The 20,785-nt window shown below is 39.3% G+C and overlaps 1 protein-coding gene across 1 annotated transcript in view; it reads right to left on the bottom strand.

Annotated features, from left to right (window-relative positions):
• The window catches only part of LOC105008122, a 493,667-nt gene extending 473,906 nt beyond the window's left edge, over window positions 1-19,761 (bottom strand). Inside the window, exons 1-2 of the mRNA XM_034295308.1 lie at window positions 19,749-19,761; window positions 8,955-9,245 (exon numbers count right to left, since the gene is read on the bottom strand). Coding sequence (XP_034151199.1) covers window positions 8,955-9,245; window positions 19,749-19,751 — 294 coding nt within the window. The 5' untranslated portion in view covers window positions 19,752-19,761. The remainder of the gene's footprint in view (window positions 1-8,954; window positions 9,246-19,748) is intronic.
• Window positions 19,762-20,785: the final 1,024 nt, after the last annotated feature.

Raw genomic sequence — 20,785 nt, 5'->3', positions numbered from 1 at the left:
TGTGGTTAGAATGGGGTTCAGGTAACGTCCTGGAAACAATTAGCTTTTCTAATTGGTGTTTGGTCACAACCAAATATGTATATGTTTATTAAATGGTTCCCCAATTCAACCAAATCCAATAAGGTAGGAGACTTACATATGCAAAGGCATGAGGAAGGCTAGGAAGCTCGAGATGTTAAGCCACAAAAATAAAACAAATTAAAGCTGCAAGCAGCATTTAGCGGGTTTCAGCACTGAAGCTACCACTAGCCAAATTGCAATTTTGTTTAACTTATATCCATAGTTGCAAGCAATACGACATCTATGTTTTTTCCTTTCTTATAGTGCCCCCATGTGACCATCTAGAAACTTCATTCACACAAAGAAACATCACATCCCTGATCATGTGTAGCAAATGTAATCTCACTGAGTGACAAAGATCAATAGGCTCTTTGCACAAGCGTATGGACGAACTTCCGCTTTAGCCAGGTGTCAGCATATCATTTTCCGGTTTACTTATGGCGATCACCCGCGTCGCCCAACATTTCAGTTTTTAGTAGATGTCTCCAAGACCTGCCTAAAATAAGCATTAGTGATCGAATTGTTGATGCCTGGTCCCCTGCTCCAACAAGCAAGCGGAACAAGGGATTCAAACTCTACGTATCGAGTTATCTGCACAACTACGAGGGTAAATAGTTTACTGTGGTGTGCCGGCCGGCTATCGGCTAAGCTAGTTAGCGATGTGTTCCTTTTTAGTGTAGTATTAGACAGCAAAATTCACCCTAGCCGCAAAAGAACGCTGGCTGAGCTGGAACGCTCATGCGTTCATGAAACAAACCTTCGGTCAAGCCTCTTCTAACCTGAATGAAGCTTAAAATTCCATAGCCTCAAAAAAGCACCAAAACAGGTCTCCTCTTTTATTTTACTACTGTAACCTCATTTCACAACGAAACTGAAAAATAACAAATGGCATAGGAAGTAAACATCTGGTCCTATATAGTATTAATTGCGCTTAAACCTGCGTTACGTGGAAGTATATAAAATTAAAAAGAGGACATTCTCCTGATTAAAATGATACCCCACTTGTACCTTGAAACTTAACTGCCATGTCCACAATTAAATTAAAGGTGCAATTGATCATTTTAGCCCTCAGTTTGAAGTGGAATTGTATAAACAAATGAAAACAGAAATTACTTAATTACTCAGAATGAATTATCTACTGAGGCATGAACACAACACCCTCTTTACCAAAAGCACATTTTAAATAGCTAAAGCATTAGATATAATGTTCATGTCACCAGAATGATTTAAAGTAACTAATGCTAGCTTAGACTGAGGCTTTTCTAGCATAGATTAGCTACCGAGGCTTGAAAGCATGACACCTAAATTGTCATTTCTGAATCTCTAAATGGTCAAATTATTATTAGCTAAACCGCATGTTATTATGATCAAGTCACCAAAATGATTTTAGATGGACTAATGTTAGCTTAAACTGAGGTTGGTTTAATATATTTCTTTTAGCTAACGTTACTAGCTAGTTAACGTTGATAGCATTTATCGTTAACGTTTGCCCTTTTTTTTAAATGCTGGGTAGTTTTTTTTTTAAACAAAGTAATCATGGCAACATTGCATTCCACTAAATATTTGCCTATAGTAGCAAGTCATTGTACAAATGAAAACAGTGGATTAATTAGCTACTGAGCATAGATGAGCCTAAATTAAAAATAGCTAAACTGTCAGTTATAATGTTCATGTCATCTGAATAATTTTAGATGGAGTAACTAGCCAGACTAAAAAAAAAGCCTCTAGCTGCTAACTTATGAGGCAATATGAATTCCATGTGCAGTATAGTGTGGGGCACAGGGGGTTAAAAAGGGACACCAATATATTGGTTTGCTGGATGTTGCACAGTTCTCCATGATTCCAAATTATATTTGTAATTTTACAAACTCTCCTGAGTATTTTGTACAATACATTCACAGCTGTACTGAAGAGTTTTGCGGCAAAAAGTATCCCATGTACATTACAGTGGGGGGATGGGAAATAAGGCCTTTACACACTGCATTGTTCCAGGCTAAGACTGGCCCCGGGTTAGCTTAGACTGTGTTCACACAAGAGTTTGTTAACCCTGGGCTAAGGATTGTGTTCCTAAGCCCTGGGCTAACGGACAAATACAACACAATAATTTACATTCTATGATAAGCTGCAAATGTTGCTTTCTCTCTGACATGCCAATAATGTTACTGTAGCCTACATCATTGACACATGATCAATGTTAGGCTACCACAATTAAATTAACAACATCATGACATCAACTGCTCAAGAAGCCCACCCTGTCGATATTTGCTTGAACAACTTTTTCATAACTACGCAAAGAAAAGAAAAACGTTAGTCAACCTTAATTATTTCGACATATTTGCTGGATCTACATCCAAAGCAAGCTGCAATAATTACTTCGCTAAGATAGAGCAGGAATAATGAAACGACAAAACTTTGCAGAGATAAAGGACCAAAACAGAGCGTATCAGTACGCTAAACACGAAACTTAGACGATACGTAAGGTTTGGTTTGTACGTCAAGTGTGGCAGCATGCTCAATTCTACACATACTAACAAACAGATGACAATGTAAATAACCACGCATCCATTTTGCAAGCATCCAAAAATAAATCAATTCAATTGGTTAGCAAGAATGTAATAATGAATGCTTAAAATTGGCATTATTAGAGTAAGTAAAAATGTGCAGCAAACCTGTGGTACGTTAAAATCTAGTTGACTCTATGGGCTAGTATGGCATTGTGACGTAGAACAATAGGCTAGAATTAGAATGTTCGGAATGCGTTCTAAAGAAGAGTTGGTGCCACAGCGCTCAATGGAATTGATAGGAGGAGCCAGGGTGAAAAAAGGCCCAAATTAGGCCTGTTTTCTTTCGATTTCTTGAAAACTACAGCACACAGCTTCAATATAAGGTAATATTATGAAACTGGCCACCATGACAGACACAACAATGTTTCATCCGGCGTTGTTACATTTTTCATCTGTCCAGCCTACGTAGGGTGGACAATAGAACACAAAGAAATTCACCCTAGCCTTAAAAACGGCAAAAGAACGCTGGCAGAGCTGGAAGGCCAGCGCGTGCCCATAGCAATTGAATTGAAACGAACCATCGTTGAGCCTCTTCTAACCTGAATGAAGCTTAAAATTCCTTTGCCACAAAATGGCACTAAAACAGGTCTCCTCTTTTATTTTACTAATATAACCTCATTTCATGACGAAACTGAAAAATAACAACTGGTATAGGATGTAAACATCTGATCCTATATGGTATTAATTGCGCTTAAACCTGCGTTACGTGGAAGGATGTGTAAAATCGCCTTTTCTGACTATTTCTACAAACACGATTCCAAAAAAGTTTATAAGAGTATAAAAGGAATGGAATAATTTACAAATCTCATAAACTTATATTTAATTCACAATAGAATATAGATAACATATCGAATGTTGAAAGAGACATTTTGTAATGTCATGCCAAATATTGTGTATTTCATGAGAGCTACACATTCCAAAAAAGTTGGGACAGGTAGCAATAAGGAAAAGTTAAATGTACAGATAAAGAACAGCTGGAGGACCAATTTGCAACTTGTTATGTCAATTGGCAACATAATTGGGTATAAAAAGAGCCTCTCAGAGTGGCAGTGTCTCTCAGAAGTCAAGATAGGCAGAGGATCACCAATTCCCCCAATGCTGTGGCAAAAAATAGTGGAGCAATATCAGAAAGGAGTTTCTCAGAGAAAAAATGCAAAGAGTTTGAAGTTATCATCATCTACAGTGCATAATATTATCCAAAGATTCAGAGAATCTGGAACAATCTCTGTGCGTAAGGGTCAAGACCGGAAAACCATACTGGATGCCCGTGATCTTCGGGCCCTCAGGTGTCACTGCATCACATACAGGAATGATACTGTAATGGAAATCACAACATGGGCTCAGGAATACTCCCAGAAAACATTGTCGGTGAACACAATCCACGTGCCATTCGCCGTTGCCGGCTAAAACTCTATAGGTCAAAGAAGAATCCGTATCTAAACAGGATCCAGAAGCGCAGGCATTTCCTCTGGGCCAAGGATCATTTAAAATGGACCGTGGCAAAGTGGAAAAGTGTTCTGTGGTCAGACAAATAAAAATGTGAAGTTCATTTTGGAAAACTGGGACGCCATCATAAAGAGGAAGGTGTGACAAAGAAGACCTAAGACAGTTGAGCAACTAGAAGCCTGTATTAGACAAGAATGGGACAACATTCCTATTCATTAACTTGAGCAACTTGTCTCCTCAGTCCCCAGACATTTGCAGTCTGTTATACAGTAAAAAGAAGAGGGGATGCCACACAGTGGTAAACATGGCCTTGTCCCAACATTTTTGAGATGTGTTGATGCCATGAAATTTAAAATCAACTTTATTTTTCCCTTAAAGTGATACATTTTCTCTGTGTAAACATTTGATATGTCATCTATGTTGTATTCTGAATAAAATATTGAAATTTGAAACTTCCACATCATTGCATTCTGTTTTTATTCACAATTGTACAGTGTCCCAACTTTTTTGGAATCGGGTTTGTAGTCTAGTGTTTGAAGTCAGTGAATGGCGCGGCCAAGCCATATTTTATTGGAGGAGATTCTCCTGACTAAAATGATGCCCTACTTGACGAAATCAACAAACAATCAAACAGTCAAAAACAATTAGATGCACAATTACGAAAAGGAGCATGCCCTTAGCAATAAATATCAATGCGCATGTGACTCTATTCGTAATGCAAACAGACGCTGTAAGCGAAAATATGATAAAACAGATTTACTTAAATCTAGAATAACAGCGCAAGAAGGGGAGAACCAAAGATTAAAACATCTTAATTTACAGTTGGACAGAAATATAGAAGAGCTGCAAGTAAAAATAGGAAACCTTAAACGTGGACAACAAAGCAATTTAAATAAACTTAAGTATAGGAAGAGAAAGGAAAAAGAATTGCCAGATAAAATGGATGATTTAAACAATGAGATAGTTTACTGGCAATCCCAACATACCACAAAAGACACCGTTAAGGGGATCCCCACTGTAGATGGTCGTGTGTTTAGTGACAGCACTAGACAGACAGTAATGGAGTTGACCTCTCTTTTAGGAGTTAGTTGCAACATGTAATAGATTGTGTAATAAAAAATATGTCAGGGATGCAAATTGATAAGGTACCTAGTACATCAACAAATCAGCAAATTCAAGATAGGATGATTAATGAAAACGCAGTTACACTTGCTACTGACGGGACCAGCAAGCTGGATCATAAAAATGGAACCGCAGGAATTTGTTTTAAAGATGGCACTAGACTACATTTAGGATTAAGAGAACAGGCTTTTGGTTCAGCGCAATGCACATTTGATACCATTCTTGATATGGTACATGATGTGGTCAGTAGTGATAAGACTTGAATTTTCAGGTGATCATCAATTTATTTATTTAATTTAATTTATTTATTTTCGGTAAAACTTAATGAGTGACAGAGCAAGTGGGGAAAAGAAATTCAATGAGATTCTATCCCAGTTCAGGTCAAATATTTTGCCAGATATTATAGATGGGTTTAATGACTTAGATGATCCAGAAAGGGCTAGACTTTCTCTGGTCAATGAGTTATTTTGCAGTATGCATGTCATTGATGGGCTGGCACATCAGGCAGGCACAACATTAGCTATGTGGGAATCTCTTATTTTTTAACAGGACAAGGTAGGTAGTGCTAAATTAGATCCCACACACTCATTTAGTGGGGAGAGTAGTACAGTTAGGCTTATTCGAACTGTGTGTAAAGCAGTACAGGAATGTGCATGCGAGAACAGTGGTAAGCTGGTTGAATTCTGAACCTTTTTGCTTAACAAGAATCGTTCTGACCACGTTCCTTTAGTGACTTTCAAAGGTAACCGCATAAATGTGATATTCCACAATGCAGCAGGTGTTTACTTTCTCTACACCGACGTGCTAGAATTCACAGCACCCAAAATGAGAACAGGTTAATTCAAGCCGTCCATGCTGATCTGAATGTCAATCAGTTCATTGCAGGATGCAGGGCATTAGGCCTTGTGTCCAAACAGGTTACAGAACCTTTCTGGCGAATTCTTGCTAAGAAAGAACATTTCCTTGCAATGAACGACAGGTATAGTATGCTAGAAAGCTAACCGAGTGGCAAGCAGACAGCAGCCCTTTTATTAGAGGTGAGGTTTCTTCGTTTGATGACGTAGACGTCCACAGGGGACCCATCTTTAACAAACTCATAGAACCAGTATCAGATGAGTTTGAGGACTTGAAAAAAGCTTTAGAGCTCCTTTTTGCCAGTCTAGTAAAGGTTTGTTGTAGGTTGACAGCAGATCACTTAAAGCATGGACGGTATGACAATGTATCTGATGACCAGTACAAAGCGTTAGAATCAGCTCCAAAAACCAAATGCTGCGCGCAAGAGGGACTTTGGTAATTTTTATCAATTAATAAGATTAAAGACTAGGGCTAGCAAAATAGCATTAGAAGGCATTATTATGTTTAAACAAAATAGGTCTTGGGTATGGTTGGCTGGTTTAGATCCAGAGAGGAAGGCTGAGGTCCTTGCAAAATCTAGGGCCTCAGTAAAAGGACAGAGATCCATTTATTGCGAGCGCATGTTTAAAATTAGAGAGTTAAAACAGCAGGCACTTAAGGATAAACAAGATAGTCAAAATAAAAAATAATTGACTATGAAGAAGAAGAGGACAAAGAAATTAGTAGTTCTGTAGCAGAATATCCACTCCTGTCTGATTATGTTGAAAACGAAGTGAGAATTATTTCATAGATTTGCACTGTATCTACAGATTTTGCGGAATAATGTTGTTTACTCAGAGATATTAGATATTTTGTTAGTTCTTGTTAGAGTTTGTTAACCTTCTCCTCGGGTCCCTTTTAGATGTTCTTATGAACTTTAAAGTTGTTGCTTTCCCTCCGGCTCACCCAAAGGCTCTTTTAAGAGCCAACTCACACAGATTGTTTTTCAGATCTGAGTGTGTGTATATACACTCACCTAAATGATTATTAGGAACACCAGTTCAAATTCTCATTAATGCAATTATCTAATCAACCAATCACATGGCAGTTGCTTCAATGCATTTAGGGGTGTGGTCCTGGTCAAGACAATCTCCTGAACTCCAAACAGAATGTCAGCATGGGAAAGAAAGGTGATTTAAGCAATTTTGAGCGTGGCATGGTTGTTGGTGCCAGACGGGCCAGTCTGAGTATTTCACAATCTGCTCAGTTACTGGGATTTTCACGCACAACCATTTCTAGGGTTTACAAAGCATGGTGTGAAAAGGGAAAAACATCCAGTATGCGGCAGTCCTGTGGGCAAAAATGACTTGTTGATGCCAGAGGTCAGAGGAGAATGGGCCGACTGATTCAAGCTGATAGAAGAGCAACTTTGACTGAAATAACCACTCGTTACAGGTATGCAGCAAAGCATTTGTGAAGCCACAACACGCACAACCTTGAGGCGGATGGGCTACAACAGCAGACCCCACCGGGTACCACTCATCTCCACTACAAATAGGAAAAAGAAGCTACAATTTGCACGAGCACACCAAAATTGGACAGTTGAAGACTGGAAGAATGTTGCCTGGTCTGATGAGTCTCAATTTCTGTTGAGACATTCAAATGGTGGAGTCAGAATTTGGCGTAAACAGAATGAGAACATGGATCCATCATGCCTTGTTATCACCGTGCAGGCTGGTGGTGGTGTAATGGTGTGGGGGATGTTTTCATGGCACACTTTAGGCCCCTTAGTGCCAATTGGTCATCGTTTAAATGCCACAGCCTACCTGAGCATTGTTTCTGACCATGTCCATCCCTTTATGACCACCATGTACCCATCCTTTGATGGCTACTTCCAGCAGGATAATGCACAATGTCACAAAGCTTGAATCATTTCAAATTGGTTTCTTGAACATGACAATGAGTTCACTGTACTGAAATGGCCCCCACAGTCACCAGATCTCAACCCAATAGAGCATCTTTGGGATGTGGTGGAACGGGAGCTTCGTGCCCTGGATGTGCATCCCACAAGTCTCCATCAACTGCAAAATGCTATCCTATCAATATGGGCCAACATTTCTAAAGAATGCTTTTAGCACCTTGTTGAATCAATGCCACGTATTATTAAGGCAGTTCTGAAGGCGAAAGGGGGTCAAACACAGTATTAGTATGGTGTTCCAAATAATCCTTTAGGTGAGTGTATATGGGATGATGGCAACAGATGCATGGAGAATTCACATTGGCTTATATGAGAACTAATGGCAAAGGTTTATGTTATTTATGTAAAACGGTAGAACCAAAAAAGCAAAAGTTAGGTGAATTTAAAGTAGCAGCTAGTTTGATTTGTGTTCAGTTTAGAATTTGGATTATGTTAAAGCTTAGCTAAGGATAACAGATGCAATTCCAACTCACAAGCTTTTGAAAACTATACGCCCTCACTCTTGGGTCATAAAGTTGCCAGATGCCAGACAAATGCAAATGCAAAACTTATAACCAAGGAAAGTAATTGACATCTCTATTGTGAATGCACAATTAAAGAAAACACATACACATGCCTAAAAATAAATATCTGATATGTAAAAAATAACCATAGAATTTTCCCTATAGTCATTGTATAGTTACAAATCCTAAGTTCTTGAGTACAGAGCAAAAATAAAATAATTCTGTCCAAATATTACTAGAATTAATCCTAAAACTCAAAATGTCAAAATGATATATTGTCCATGATATGTCCATCTTTAAAAAAAGTCCATAGGTTAGCCAGTAGGCATTGTTACTTGAAAGAACAGCAATATATTTGTGTCCATCTGTGTATGTATATGTGTGTGTGTGTAGCATGTGCTCTACAGCCTTTTTTGTGCAGCTCAACCATACACTCACATCACTGTGCCAACGTGCACAATAATACACAGCTGAGTCCTCTGCCTTCAGACCAGACAGTTTCAGATGTGTCATGCTAACTGAGTCTTCTTTAGTCAATTCAACCCGTCCCTCAAGACTTTTGGCATAGCCTGCTGCTCCAGTGTTGGTATTGATCCAGCCCATCCATTCCAGTGGCTTCCCTGTAGCTTGGCGAATCCAGTTCATACCATAGCTTGTAAAGGTATACCCAGTTCCTTTACAGGAGAGGTTGAGTATTTCTCCAGGACTTTTCAGGACTGGACTGGAGGGTATGGACTCTGACCATTCAAAACTGAATGATGGAGTGAAAAATAAGTTAGTGGGAAAGAATAGAAGCAATAGATGGAGACGGTTAAATGGAAGATATTTTGAAAAGGAGTAAAACCAAACTCACAGGACAGACAGAGAGAGAACAACCCAAGGAACAGTAGGTCTGCCATACTAAGGGTGGAGGTATGAACTCAACCGCTCCACACAACACAGTTCAACACCAGTGTATGCTGCTGGTATATATGCATGCTGAGGTTTGAATCATGGCCATGTGGGGAGGAAACTGTCATGGCCACCAATCATCATGCTAATAGTTACCCAGTGACACATTTCATCTGACTTCAAGAACCATAACACACATGTTGTTCATTAAACAGCATTGTTTACTGGTAGTTTTGGTTCTCAGGGGAAGATGTGAGTGAGTGAGTGTTTGTGTGTGTGTGTGTGTGTGTGTGTGTGTGTTTGTTTGTTTGTTTGTTTGTGTGAGTGTGTAACAGCTTCAAGGTGAAGGAACCCAAAAATGTCAATTCTATGTCTATTTACAAATACAAAGATTCTTCATTATTTATTATAGATATTTATATCCATGTATTTAGTAGTAGGTCTGTCATTCAAATGATTATGGGTAACAGTTGTGTCTGTAAGGAGCGAATGCAGAGACAAAAGTGTTGCTTTTAATTGCCTAGCTTGCGTGATCCTTTTGATAACACCCCTGTGTCATAGGAAGGGACCCAGGGATTGGTAAGGGGTCTATTCTACAGGACTGGTTTTGTTTTCCTCAGGTCAGTTAACCAACCCCCACTACTTGAGTTTTAGGATATAACCAGAGCGAGGGTTTGAGGAAGCTCTTCTTGCATTTGTCTTTCCTCCTGTCTGCATCTTCAATCTTTGAAGAACTTTCTTTGGTACTGTATTTGTAATACTCTTTTTATATATTCAATTATTTTTTTTACATTCATTCATTGATTATTTGTAATAAATCTACAGGTCCAAATCTAGATCCACCAAAGGGCCACTAAAATAATTTAACGTTCTTAATGTTAGGGTCAAAATGACCCAGTGGTGGAGAATTGGTGAAAATGCTTGTTTAAACTTCTGTTGAGTTCAGATATGGAGTGCAAACAGTCTTACTACATCTCAAAACATTTACACACACACACACACACACATACTGTACATACAAACTATGCCTGCCATGGTCAGTGTTTGTTTCAGTACTTCTTTACCAGGTGACATGAGGTGAAGAATATCACCCACTGATAACTTTTGTAGTATCTAACAGCACACATACTAAATGTGTTTCACAAACACAAGTTATTATTATCTTTGTGATTATCGGAACTGAACATTTCTTTGTTGTGTAGGCTTTGTTGTGTAATGTGTGGGAGGGGCCAGGAAGTTCTGTTCATAAATTCCATTAAGTAGAGGGCAGTAATAAAAGTCCACTGCACTGCCCATCAACTATATAATACAGTCATAAACAGGACATGATTGCCATCCATAGTTGTGACCACAACTGGTAACCATACAACCATATAAACCATGTGAACACGGGCAATGTCTTTCAACATGGAGCAGGATAGACAGCAAGGCAGAGGAATGAATCAAAGAGACCTTGGACAGGGTCAGAACTCAAAACCTGTCTGCTGTGAACCATCACAAGAACATCTTTGTTGATGAAAGTGACCAATTGTAATGTTTCCCATGTCTGTTCTGGTGTTTGTCCTGTTTCTTGTCCTGCCCCGCCCTCATCTGGTCTTCTGTTGTAGTTCATGCCTTTATTTGGTCCTTATTTTCTCCCAGTTGTCATTGGTTACTGATTGTCTCAGGACATTGTAACTGTGTTGTGTTATGGTTTGCTTTGACCTAGGAAGCCTGTGGTTTTTGTTTGCTTGGCTTATTTTCAGTTTCTTAAAGTATAGGTTATATTTACCTTTGAGTAAAATTTAATTTGGATCACTGTCGTGCCTGCGCCTACTTGCTACCACTACGCAGATATTATACCAATGTCACGTTTGCATTTGCAAAGCCAAAAGAACTTTCCTGCAGTACATGGCAAAATAAAGATATTCATTGTGACATGGGCAATATATCATGGCCAAATGTCAAAGACAGAATTGATGTAAATTAGTGTAGTGTGTGCTAAACGTTGACATTTATTCATGATAGTATTTGTTATGGACAACAAAAAAGTATTTTTCATTTTTTTGCATCAATGATTCTGGAAGATCTTTGCATTGATCAAACTTTCTTTTATGGTATAGAAATATGGAGATTATTTTCAGTCAATTGTGCTGTGTAGCGTACATCAAGAGTTTTGCCTGATGTGAAAACAGTTCAATTAACTGTAACAGATTACCTTTAGCACTTCAAAGAGTCATTGTTCGGTCTAACTGACTGACTGTAACAGTGACTAAACAGAGAATTGCACTATGTTATGTTGTGATGACTTAATTAATGTACTCATTATATTTCACTAAAAAGTGGTGGAATTATTGATTTTGTGGTGAAAGACGTTTAGAAACCAAATGAAAGCCAATCAGTTGTTTTGAATGGGTAACAAGTATGATCAGTTGGGAGTTTTGTACTAAGAGTTTTGAAAAACCACAACATACTAGTAACAAAGCGACAAAAAAAACAGTAAATTAAACTCAAAAAGTGTTCTTAATTAGTCATTGCCCTCAATGTCTACAATGCATCCGATTGTTTTTAAATGTCTTATTATACACTATATAATTATGTATTGGTCCTTTCTAATCCAAAATGTCTGCATTAAAATGCGGGTGTTTCCTGAACCAGAGGTCATTGTTGGGTAGCTTTGAAATATTGTGCTAACCCTTGTTTTGATAGACATCCCCATAAGGCAAATGTATTAAACATCTTCCCCTGTGAAGAATTACCATGAAGACATTCTAAAGTGTTTGAAGGGAGATGGTGTGGGCAGATATGAGAAACCACATAGAACAGTTTCATGTAAGTCTTGAAAAAGGTTATATTTATTCTCAACACAATAAATTAATATAATCTGTCAACGTATGTGTGATATGTAGCTGAAATGATTCTAGTAAAAATATTTTTTTATTAAAAGTGATACAATCGTCTGATTTTTTGAACCATCTCATCATTTTAATAAATGCAAATCCAATCTACATCTGTTTGGTTCAACAGCCACCAGCTGGCTAAACTGGGACTCTGAAACACCCAGAAAATATATTATGAACAGCTTCACTCCACAACTCTGGAAATCACATATCACTTTGCAAAGTCTCAACCCTGCACTTGTTTAGCGAAAGCACTTTGGATCAACTGCTGATGTAAAAAGGATTTTATAAAACAAAAATTATTGATTGATTGATTGATTCACGTATCATCTTTCATCCAATCCTCAACCCTCCCTTGGTCATGTATCAAACTGAATGTCTCAAACATAACCCCTCGTTCTTAAAGGTCACTGGCCTTTGAGTCCTCAATTCGGTTGGTTGGTGACCCTTTGGTCTGGTGCTTGGCAAAGTGAGTTATTTTCTGTATGGTTGGCCCTGTCTGGGGTGATCTTTGAATGGGGCCAGAGTGTCTCTGGATCTCCAGACTCAATCCCTTGTTAAAAACTGCAGTAGTTTTGTGTTGGAGGACTTGGGTCAGTCTGTTCTGCCTCAGTCCCTATTGTTCATATTACATTAGTTTATGTGATGAGTGACCAGAGTCAGTCTGTTCTGCCTCAGTCCCTATTGTTGATATTACATTAGTTTATGGGATAAGAGTCAGTCTGAATTATATGCTGACGTATCCTGTTGAAGCTGATTAGGATTCTGTCTAAAGACTCTGGAAACAGCACACCTGCATTTATCAATCTGCTGATCACCTAAACATGCAAACATTTTCCCCCGGCACAGCCAGAGGAGAATTAATCAAACTCCAGAGTCTGTCTCCTCTCTAGGTTTCTATCTGTCCCTCATTAATCCCCTTGTCATTTTCCAATGTGTCTGTGTGTACAATTGAGTGCCTGTGTGAATAGTTGAGTGTCTGTGTGTACAATTGAGTGCCTGTGTGAATAATTGAGTGCCTGTGTGAATAGTTGAGTGTCTGTGTGTACAATTGAGTGCCTGTGTGAATAGTTGAGTGTCTGTGTGTACAATTGAGTGCCTGTGTGAATAGATCAGTGCCTGTGTGAATAGTTGAGTATCTGTGTGTACAATTGAGTGCCTGTGTGCAAAGTTGAGTGTATGTGTGTACAATTGAGTGCCTGTGTGAAAAGTTCAGTGTATGTGTGTACTGTTGAGTGTCTGTGTGTACGGGCAAGATCCAATAGGTTGTATTAGAAGTACTAAACAACAACATACTGACCCTCACCATCATTAATCTCTATATCAGATTGTCTGACCCTCTTTGAAGTCACATAGATTTGTGCATTTCACACTTTTTGATTTATATCTCTCCTGCATGAAATACCACCATTCATTTCTTCTTTGCTGACATACACAAGTACAAAGTATCAAACACGGTCTCAGGGAAGCTTAACTCTAGAGATACTTGCAATCTCCACAGAGTAAGGTAGATAAGCTCTTAGATTTCCGCACCATCATTTTAAACTGTATTAATTGGTGGCTTTAGGGTCAAAGGATGACAGAGGAATATTTCCGGGGTGTGCTCCCCATACATTATATTCATTAATAATTCTGTTGAACTCAGTCCACTGTTCTTATTTGGTTTTATTTCCATTATTGCTTTGTATAAATTGTGGCTCCTTCGCCCAGAACAAATTCCTTGTTTGCTGTGAAACTTACTTGGCAATTAATCTCTCTGATTCTGTTTCTGAAAAGAGACATTTGCTCTCATGTCCTCCTCTCTGAAAATAAAACAGTTATTTTTGTTTGTGCGTATCCTTCCTCTCTCTACCAGATGGTTTTTGTACAGCTTCTCTCATGACTTTCGCCACTGTGAGTCTCTAGCACAGTAATACACTGCAGAGTCCTCTGGCTTTTACTGGTTCATGTGTAGATAGAAATTTGTGCTGTCCTTCGATGCAGTGAAACGGCCCTGTACTGCCTGAGAATTGCTCTTGTCACTGTCGCTATAATAATACATGATCCATTCAAGTCCCTTTCCAGGAGCCTGGCGGATCCAGTTCATTCCCCAGTCTTTCAGAGTGAATCCACTGCAGGCACATATCAGTTTGAGGGATCCCCCAGGGGTCCCCTGGACCGACTGTTCAGCCTGTGTGAGAACGACCTGACAGTGGACACCCGAGGAGAGAAATGACATGTCAGACCAACCAAAGACTCACATCAGTATCACAGCAACACAGTTTATACTGGTCAGACAACAGTCAAAAGGCTCACAGGAGGCAGCTGCCAACAGAAATATCAGAAGAGATGCAGAGAACATGGTTTATGACGAAGATGATCTGGTCAGAGCTGCTCTTCTCTACTCTCCAAGACTCAGAGAGATGTACTGTTAATGAGAGACTGTTTATATGAGGTAGAGGGAAAGAGGAAGAGGACCTCTGTGAGATTTGCATAGAGGACAGTTAATGAATTTGGAGTAACAGGAGAGTAAATGAATGTAATGACTATACGTACTATAGACATTGTAATGTGTTGACCTATAATGGAGTAATTCATCAGGACTGTATATGTGTAAGTAGGGATAATGGTTTCCAGTCTTCCTTAAGGGTGCTGGATCCAACAAAAAACATTACAAGAATACTTTTCAAATCACTGTAGAACCTTCTTCATACTCCATTTGCATGAACAGAGAGATTCCCAAAAGGGAGAATAGAACACAGTTTGTGTTGACGTTCAACTAGTCTCTGTTCATCCACAGCAACTGGTTGGGGAAGGTCTTTATTATATTATGGGTGGTGACATTGTTGATGCAGATGTTGATGTAATCCAGAATGGAAGTAGCTTATGTTTCAATGTTTGTGTGGGTGGCTTGACTCCCATACAGTCTGTGTGTAAAAACTGGTGCTGTAGAAGTGAGTCTGACCCCTTTGGCCATACAGTGACTGTCCTCACTGATGGTTTCAAATGTTTAATTAGGGGTAAATACTTGGGGAGTAGAGACAGTGTTAGATGATCAGACTGTCCCAGGTGGTGGAGGGGAATTGCTTTGTAATCCTCCAGAATGTTTGTATACACGTCTTGTGTGTTGTCTCCTGGTGGGGCTACACTCCTCTGGTAGTGTATTGTCTCCTGTGGTGGAGATGATTCTCAGTCGGATTTCATAAATTTTGTTCCCCATTGACCGTACGTTAGCAAGGAAAAGGCTAGGTAGTGACGGCCGATGGGGGGTTAGCATTAGCCTAGCCCGGATGCCTCCACACTTCCCACGCCTTTTTTTTACGATCACAACGCCGCCTTCGGGCAATTCACGATCTCTGGTGGAAGTTAGACGTTGTTAAAAACTCTTTCTGTGCATTGTGCTCCAATGTCCAGGAGTTCTTGCTAGGCGTGTATGCTAGGCAATACTGAGTGAATAAGCTAAGAACTATTAAGTAAAGTACTGTTAATTTGCAAAAACTGAGTAGACGATGTAAACACGCCGCCATCTTGGTCATTTATTCTTTTAGAAATGGATACATTTAAAGTCAAAGTAGAGCCTTCTTCATACTCCATTTGTGATTCACAGGAGGGAATAGAACATGTTTTTCTGATGAAGTTAGTTGGAGTGGCTCTTCTCTTAGAGGGCCTTTAAAGATGGAGGGTGGGGGTTACTGTAACAATGGGTATGCTCATATTAAGATTTTGGAAGATGTTCTTATACATGTATTATATTGCGGTATATACCAGGTTAGATGCTGGAGCTTTGATTTGAGCATATTTTATCTGGTATTTGCCCAAGACACTCATCTAGAATGAACAAAATGTATTATTATATGAGGATTACAATGAAATAAAATGAATTAACTGCCCCCTCCTGACAGATACTTGGAACTCCAACTCAATGAGGATTTCGTTTTTGTACAGGTTTGATGCTGGTTTGTATCACTGTGAATCTCTGGCACAATAATACACAGCTGTGTCTTCAGCTTGTAAGTTTTGCCCAGTTAAAGTAACGGTATTGCTGGATGAGTCTAATGTGAGGCTGAACTTGTTCTTCAGGGAGTCTTTCTGGTTTGTGGCTCTGGTATATATGCTTCCAATCCACTCCAGTGTTTTCCCTGCAGGTTGTCGAATCCAAGCTGTGTAATAGCTACCTACTGAATATGAGACCTTACAGGAAATGGTCAGTGGTTGACCTGGCTGGACAGTCATAGAGGGTGGCTGAGTGAGTTCTTCACAGTGAACACCTGTGGACAAGGCATGTATACGTTTATCCAATTCAAATGTAATTCAGTATAAAACTGAAAATCCTTCATTTGTTATTTCTGTTTGATCCTGAGATTCAAAGTTAACAGCTGCCAGCAGAAGCATCAATAGAGATACAGAGAACATGGTTTGTGTTGAATCTGATCTGGTGGGAGCTGCTCTTCTCTACTCTCCAGGACTCAGAAGACCTCTATGGACAAACACTGTTTAAGTAGGGAAGGAACCAGAGGGTGGATTTGCATTGACATAGACTGGATATCAGAGTATATTTAAGAGATTCCTGGAGCATAATCACTGTTGTTATAATCAAGGGCTACAATATGAAACCCCTCTTTAGGTGATCTTTCTGAATGTACCACACATAATTTGATGGTTTTATTATTCACTTCAGCATAATAGTTTTCTGTTGATGAGTAGCAAAAACTCCTTATGGATTAAGTTAGTTTTTGTAATGGTGTGGTGCTTGTTTGTATTGCTGTGAATCATGCACACAGTAATATACAGCTATGTGTTCTGTCTGCAGACTTATTTCTTTTAAAAACAATATGTTGCTTGAAGTGTCTCTTGTGTTGCTAAAACTTGCTTCCACTCCAGTGCTTTCCCTGCCGGTTGTCGAATCCAAGCTGTCCAATAACTAGACACAGAGTATGAGACCTTACAGGAAATGGTCAGTGGTTGACCTGGCTGGACAGTCATAAAGGGCAGCTAAAATAGTTATTCACAATGAACACCTGTGGACAAAGCATGTATAATGTTGTATAATACAAATACTTTACTGTTTTAAAGAGCTATCAATAATTATTTTTGTTTGCCCCTTCAAGTCCAGAGAGACTCACTGGAGTAAGCTGTCATCAGCAGCAGAGAAACAGAGAACATGGTTAATGTTGAAGATGATCTGGTGGGAACTTCAATACTCTCCAGGACTTAGAGTGCCTCTGAGGACAACTCCCGGAACGGACCTTGGAAACGTGACTATAACAACTGAAGTAGCCTAGCCCTCTTGAAGCAGCCTCGTAAATATAGCAAACGCAAACAACAAGCCAAACATGTATGTGCCTTCCTGCATTCAGGGAATTATGGCCAATTTGTTTTGTTACTATCTTAAAAATTCTTGGATGTTGTGTAATTTAACTCTACACTGACGCCAGCATTATTTAACCCTCTGTTGTTGCGATTGTGACAAAAGCACAATCTCTGATTGGCTACCATCGAACAGCAAGAGGCAAAAATCAAACAAGGTTGAGCTTCAGCGGCAGGACCAAATATTGTGCGCGTACTCGTGAGCGGCAGCCGCCTTGCTTCAGCTTGCCGCGGCCACCAGGGTAGGAGGTAAAGCTGCCTTAGAGGATTCATTGAACGTAATGGAGGAGGCAGCGGTTGCTGGTTCCAGTGTGTAAGTAGCTTTACTGAGATGAGAAAAAGTGAGACATAGCTTTTTAGTAGCAGCTACTTTGATATTGGGACATAAGATGTTATGACGATAATTAAACATATTTTTTGTCTATAAACAGGAGTAACACAACCTATTTCACAGGTGTCACCATTGAATTGATGGTCAGCAGAGCTAATGAGCCAGCTGCAAATTCGTCGTTCCACTGTGCATCACAACCAGGAAGAGATTACCACGTCCTGAATCATGTCATTATATATTTAACATGTATCCACTATGGATATGATATGTATTGATAATTATAGAACAATTTGACATGGGCTGTTTTTTTTTTTTATATAATTGACTTCTTTTCAAGTTCTTTTGCACCTTTCCTGAAACTTTCTGGCGCCCCCCAGGGCTGTCGCTCCTCACTTCGAATACCCCTTATATAGAGTATATTGCAGAGGAGTGAATTTGCATATTTCGTCTTACATTGAGAGAGTAAAGATGAGGACATCATCCATTGATCTGACTCATCAGCATCATCAAGACACAACCAATGCAACAGTGGTTTTTATTAAAGGTGAATGTTATTAAACTACATGGGTAGAAACAAGAGAGAATTTAGGTAGCTGGTAGGTTAGCAGGTAGTTTGGTTTGTGTTCAGTTTAGAATTTGGGTTATGGGACAGGTTAGCTAAGGTTAACAGACGCAGCACAAACTCACAAGCTTTTGATAGCTAGACACTGGTTCTTAATGTTGCCAATTACCAGCAACCGATAAATGCAAATACAAAGCTTATAATCAAGACTATACATTGACATCTCTTTTGTGCATGCATTATAAAAGCAAACAAACACACCTGCCTAAAAATTGTCACCCTTAAATGTAGGGACTATGTAAAAAGAGCAGAAATTACAGCAAGTAAAGTGATATGTAAAAAAAAAACCTCAAGTTATGCCCATAGTCATTTTATAAAGTACTGGAATACAGACCCAATAGACAATAATAATGTGTCACTGTCCAAATACCTTTGGAGTTCAAACTCTAACACATATTGATAAATTGTCCATAAAATGTCCATCTTTAAACCGTAATCCAGATTCAATATTTTCTCCAAATCGTGCTGCCCTAGACCGCTTATTTTGCTTATGCCTAGAACCGGCCCTGGATCCAGCCCATCTATTCCAGGGGTTTCCCTGTAGCTTTGTGAATCCAGGTCATACCATAGCTTGCAAACCTGTATCTACAGTGGATATAAAAAGTCTAAACACCCCTGTTAAAATGCCAGGTTCTTGTGATGTAAAAGAATGAGACAAAGATAAATCATGTCAGAAATTTTTCCACCTTTAATTTGACCTATAATGTGAACAATTCAATTGAAAAACAAACTGAAATATTTTAGGAAAAAAAAAACGCACAATAACCTGGTTGCATAAGTGTGCACACCCTCTTATAACTGGGGATGTGGCTGTGTTCAGAATTAACCAATCACATTCAAACTCATGTTAAATAGAAGTCATTACACACCTGCCATCATTTTAAGTGACTCTTTTCAAACCTGTATCACAAAACCTGGCATTTTAGCAGCTGTGTGTAGACTTTTTATATCCACTGTAGTTCCATTACATGAGGTTGAGTTTTTCTCCAGGCTTATTTCGGAATGGACTACAGGGAATGGACTCCATACTCTGACCATTCAGGACTAGAGGGAATGGACTTAATACTCTGACCATTCAGGACTAGAGGGAATGGACTTAATACTCTGACTATTCAGGACTAGAGGGAATGGACTCCATACTCTGACTATTCAGGACTAGAGGGAATGGACTCCATACTCTGACCATTCAAACCTGACGGAGAAAGTGAAAAATAGGACGGGGGAAGAAAAGGTGCAATATTGAGGGATTGCACTGCTCCACACACTACAGACCAACACCAGTGTATGCTGCTGGTATATATGCATGCTGAGGATCCTGATGTGAATCATGGCCATGTGGGGAGGAAACTGTCATGGCCACAAATTATCAAGCTAATAGTTACTCACTGACACATTTCATTTGACTTCAAGGACCATAACACCTGTTTGCTCATGTTGTTCATTCAATAGCATAGTTAACTGGTAGTTAGGGGTTTCAGGCGACGATGTGACGTGTGTGTAAGGGTGTTATACTGTGATGCTCTACTGCCCTCTGTTCATTCTTAGAAAGGTTTTTGTACAGCTCCTTCACTCACTCACACTAATGTGTATATCTTGCACAGTAATACACAGCAGAGTCTTCTGTTCTCAGACCAGACAGCCTCAAGTGTGTCATGCTGTTAGAGTTATCTTTTGTTACTTCGATGCGTCCTTCAACACTCTTTGCATATGCAGTTCCACTAGCATCACTCCATATAGCACCAATCCATTCTAGAGCCTTCCCATCTGGTTGTCTAATCCAGCGCATACCATAGCTACTGAAGGTAAACCCAGATCCTTTACAGGAGATACTTAGAGTTTCTCCAGGATTTTTCTGGACTGGGCTGGAGGGAATGGATTCTAGACTCTGGCCATTTATCCCTGATGAAGAGAGAGAGTAAAGATGTAAATATTACAATAATATGTTTACCCAGTGTTCACAATAAAATTAAAGGAGCAAATGGTTTCAGAACTCACCAGGCAGACAGACAGAGAGTAGCAGGAAACAGAGTTTACTAGTCATGGTGAGGGTGGAGAGATACAGTATGAACTCAGTAACTCCACACAAAACAGGACATCAAGACAACTGCAGAACATAAATATATATGAATTCTGATGGTCTGAAATGGCATCATGATGTCAGTGGGAGGGGCGAATCAATGAGGTCAAAGGTCAACTAATAACTTAAATA

This window comes from Esox lucius, chromosome 11 (assembly GCF_011004845.1).
Source record: "Esox lucius isolate fEsoLuc1 chromosome 11, fEsoLuc1.pri, whole genome shotgun sequence".
NCBI lineage: Eukaryota > Metazoa > Chordata > Actinopteri > Esociformes > Esocidae > Esox > Esox lucius.
This window is presented reverse-complemented; position numbering and strand designations above follow the sequence as displayed.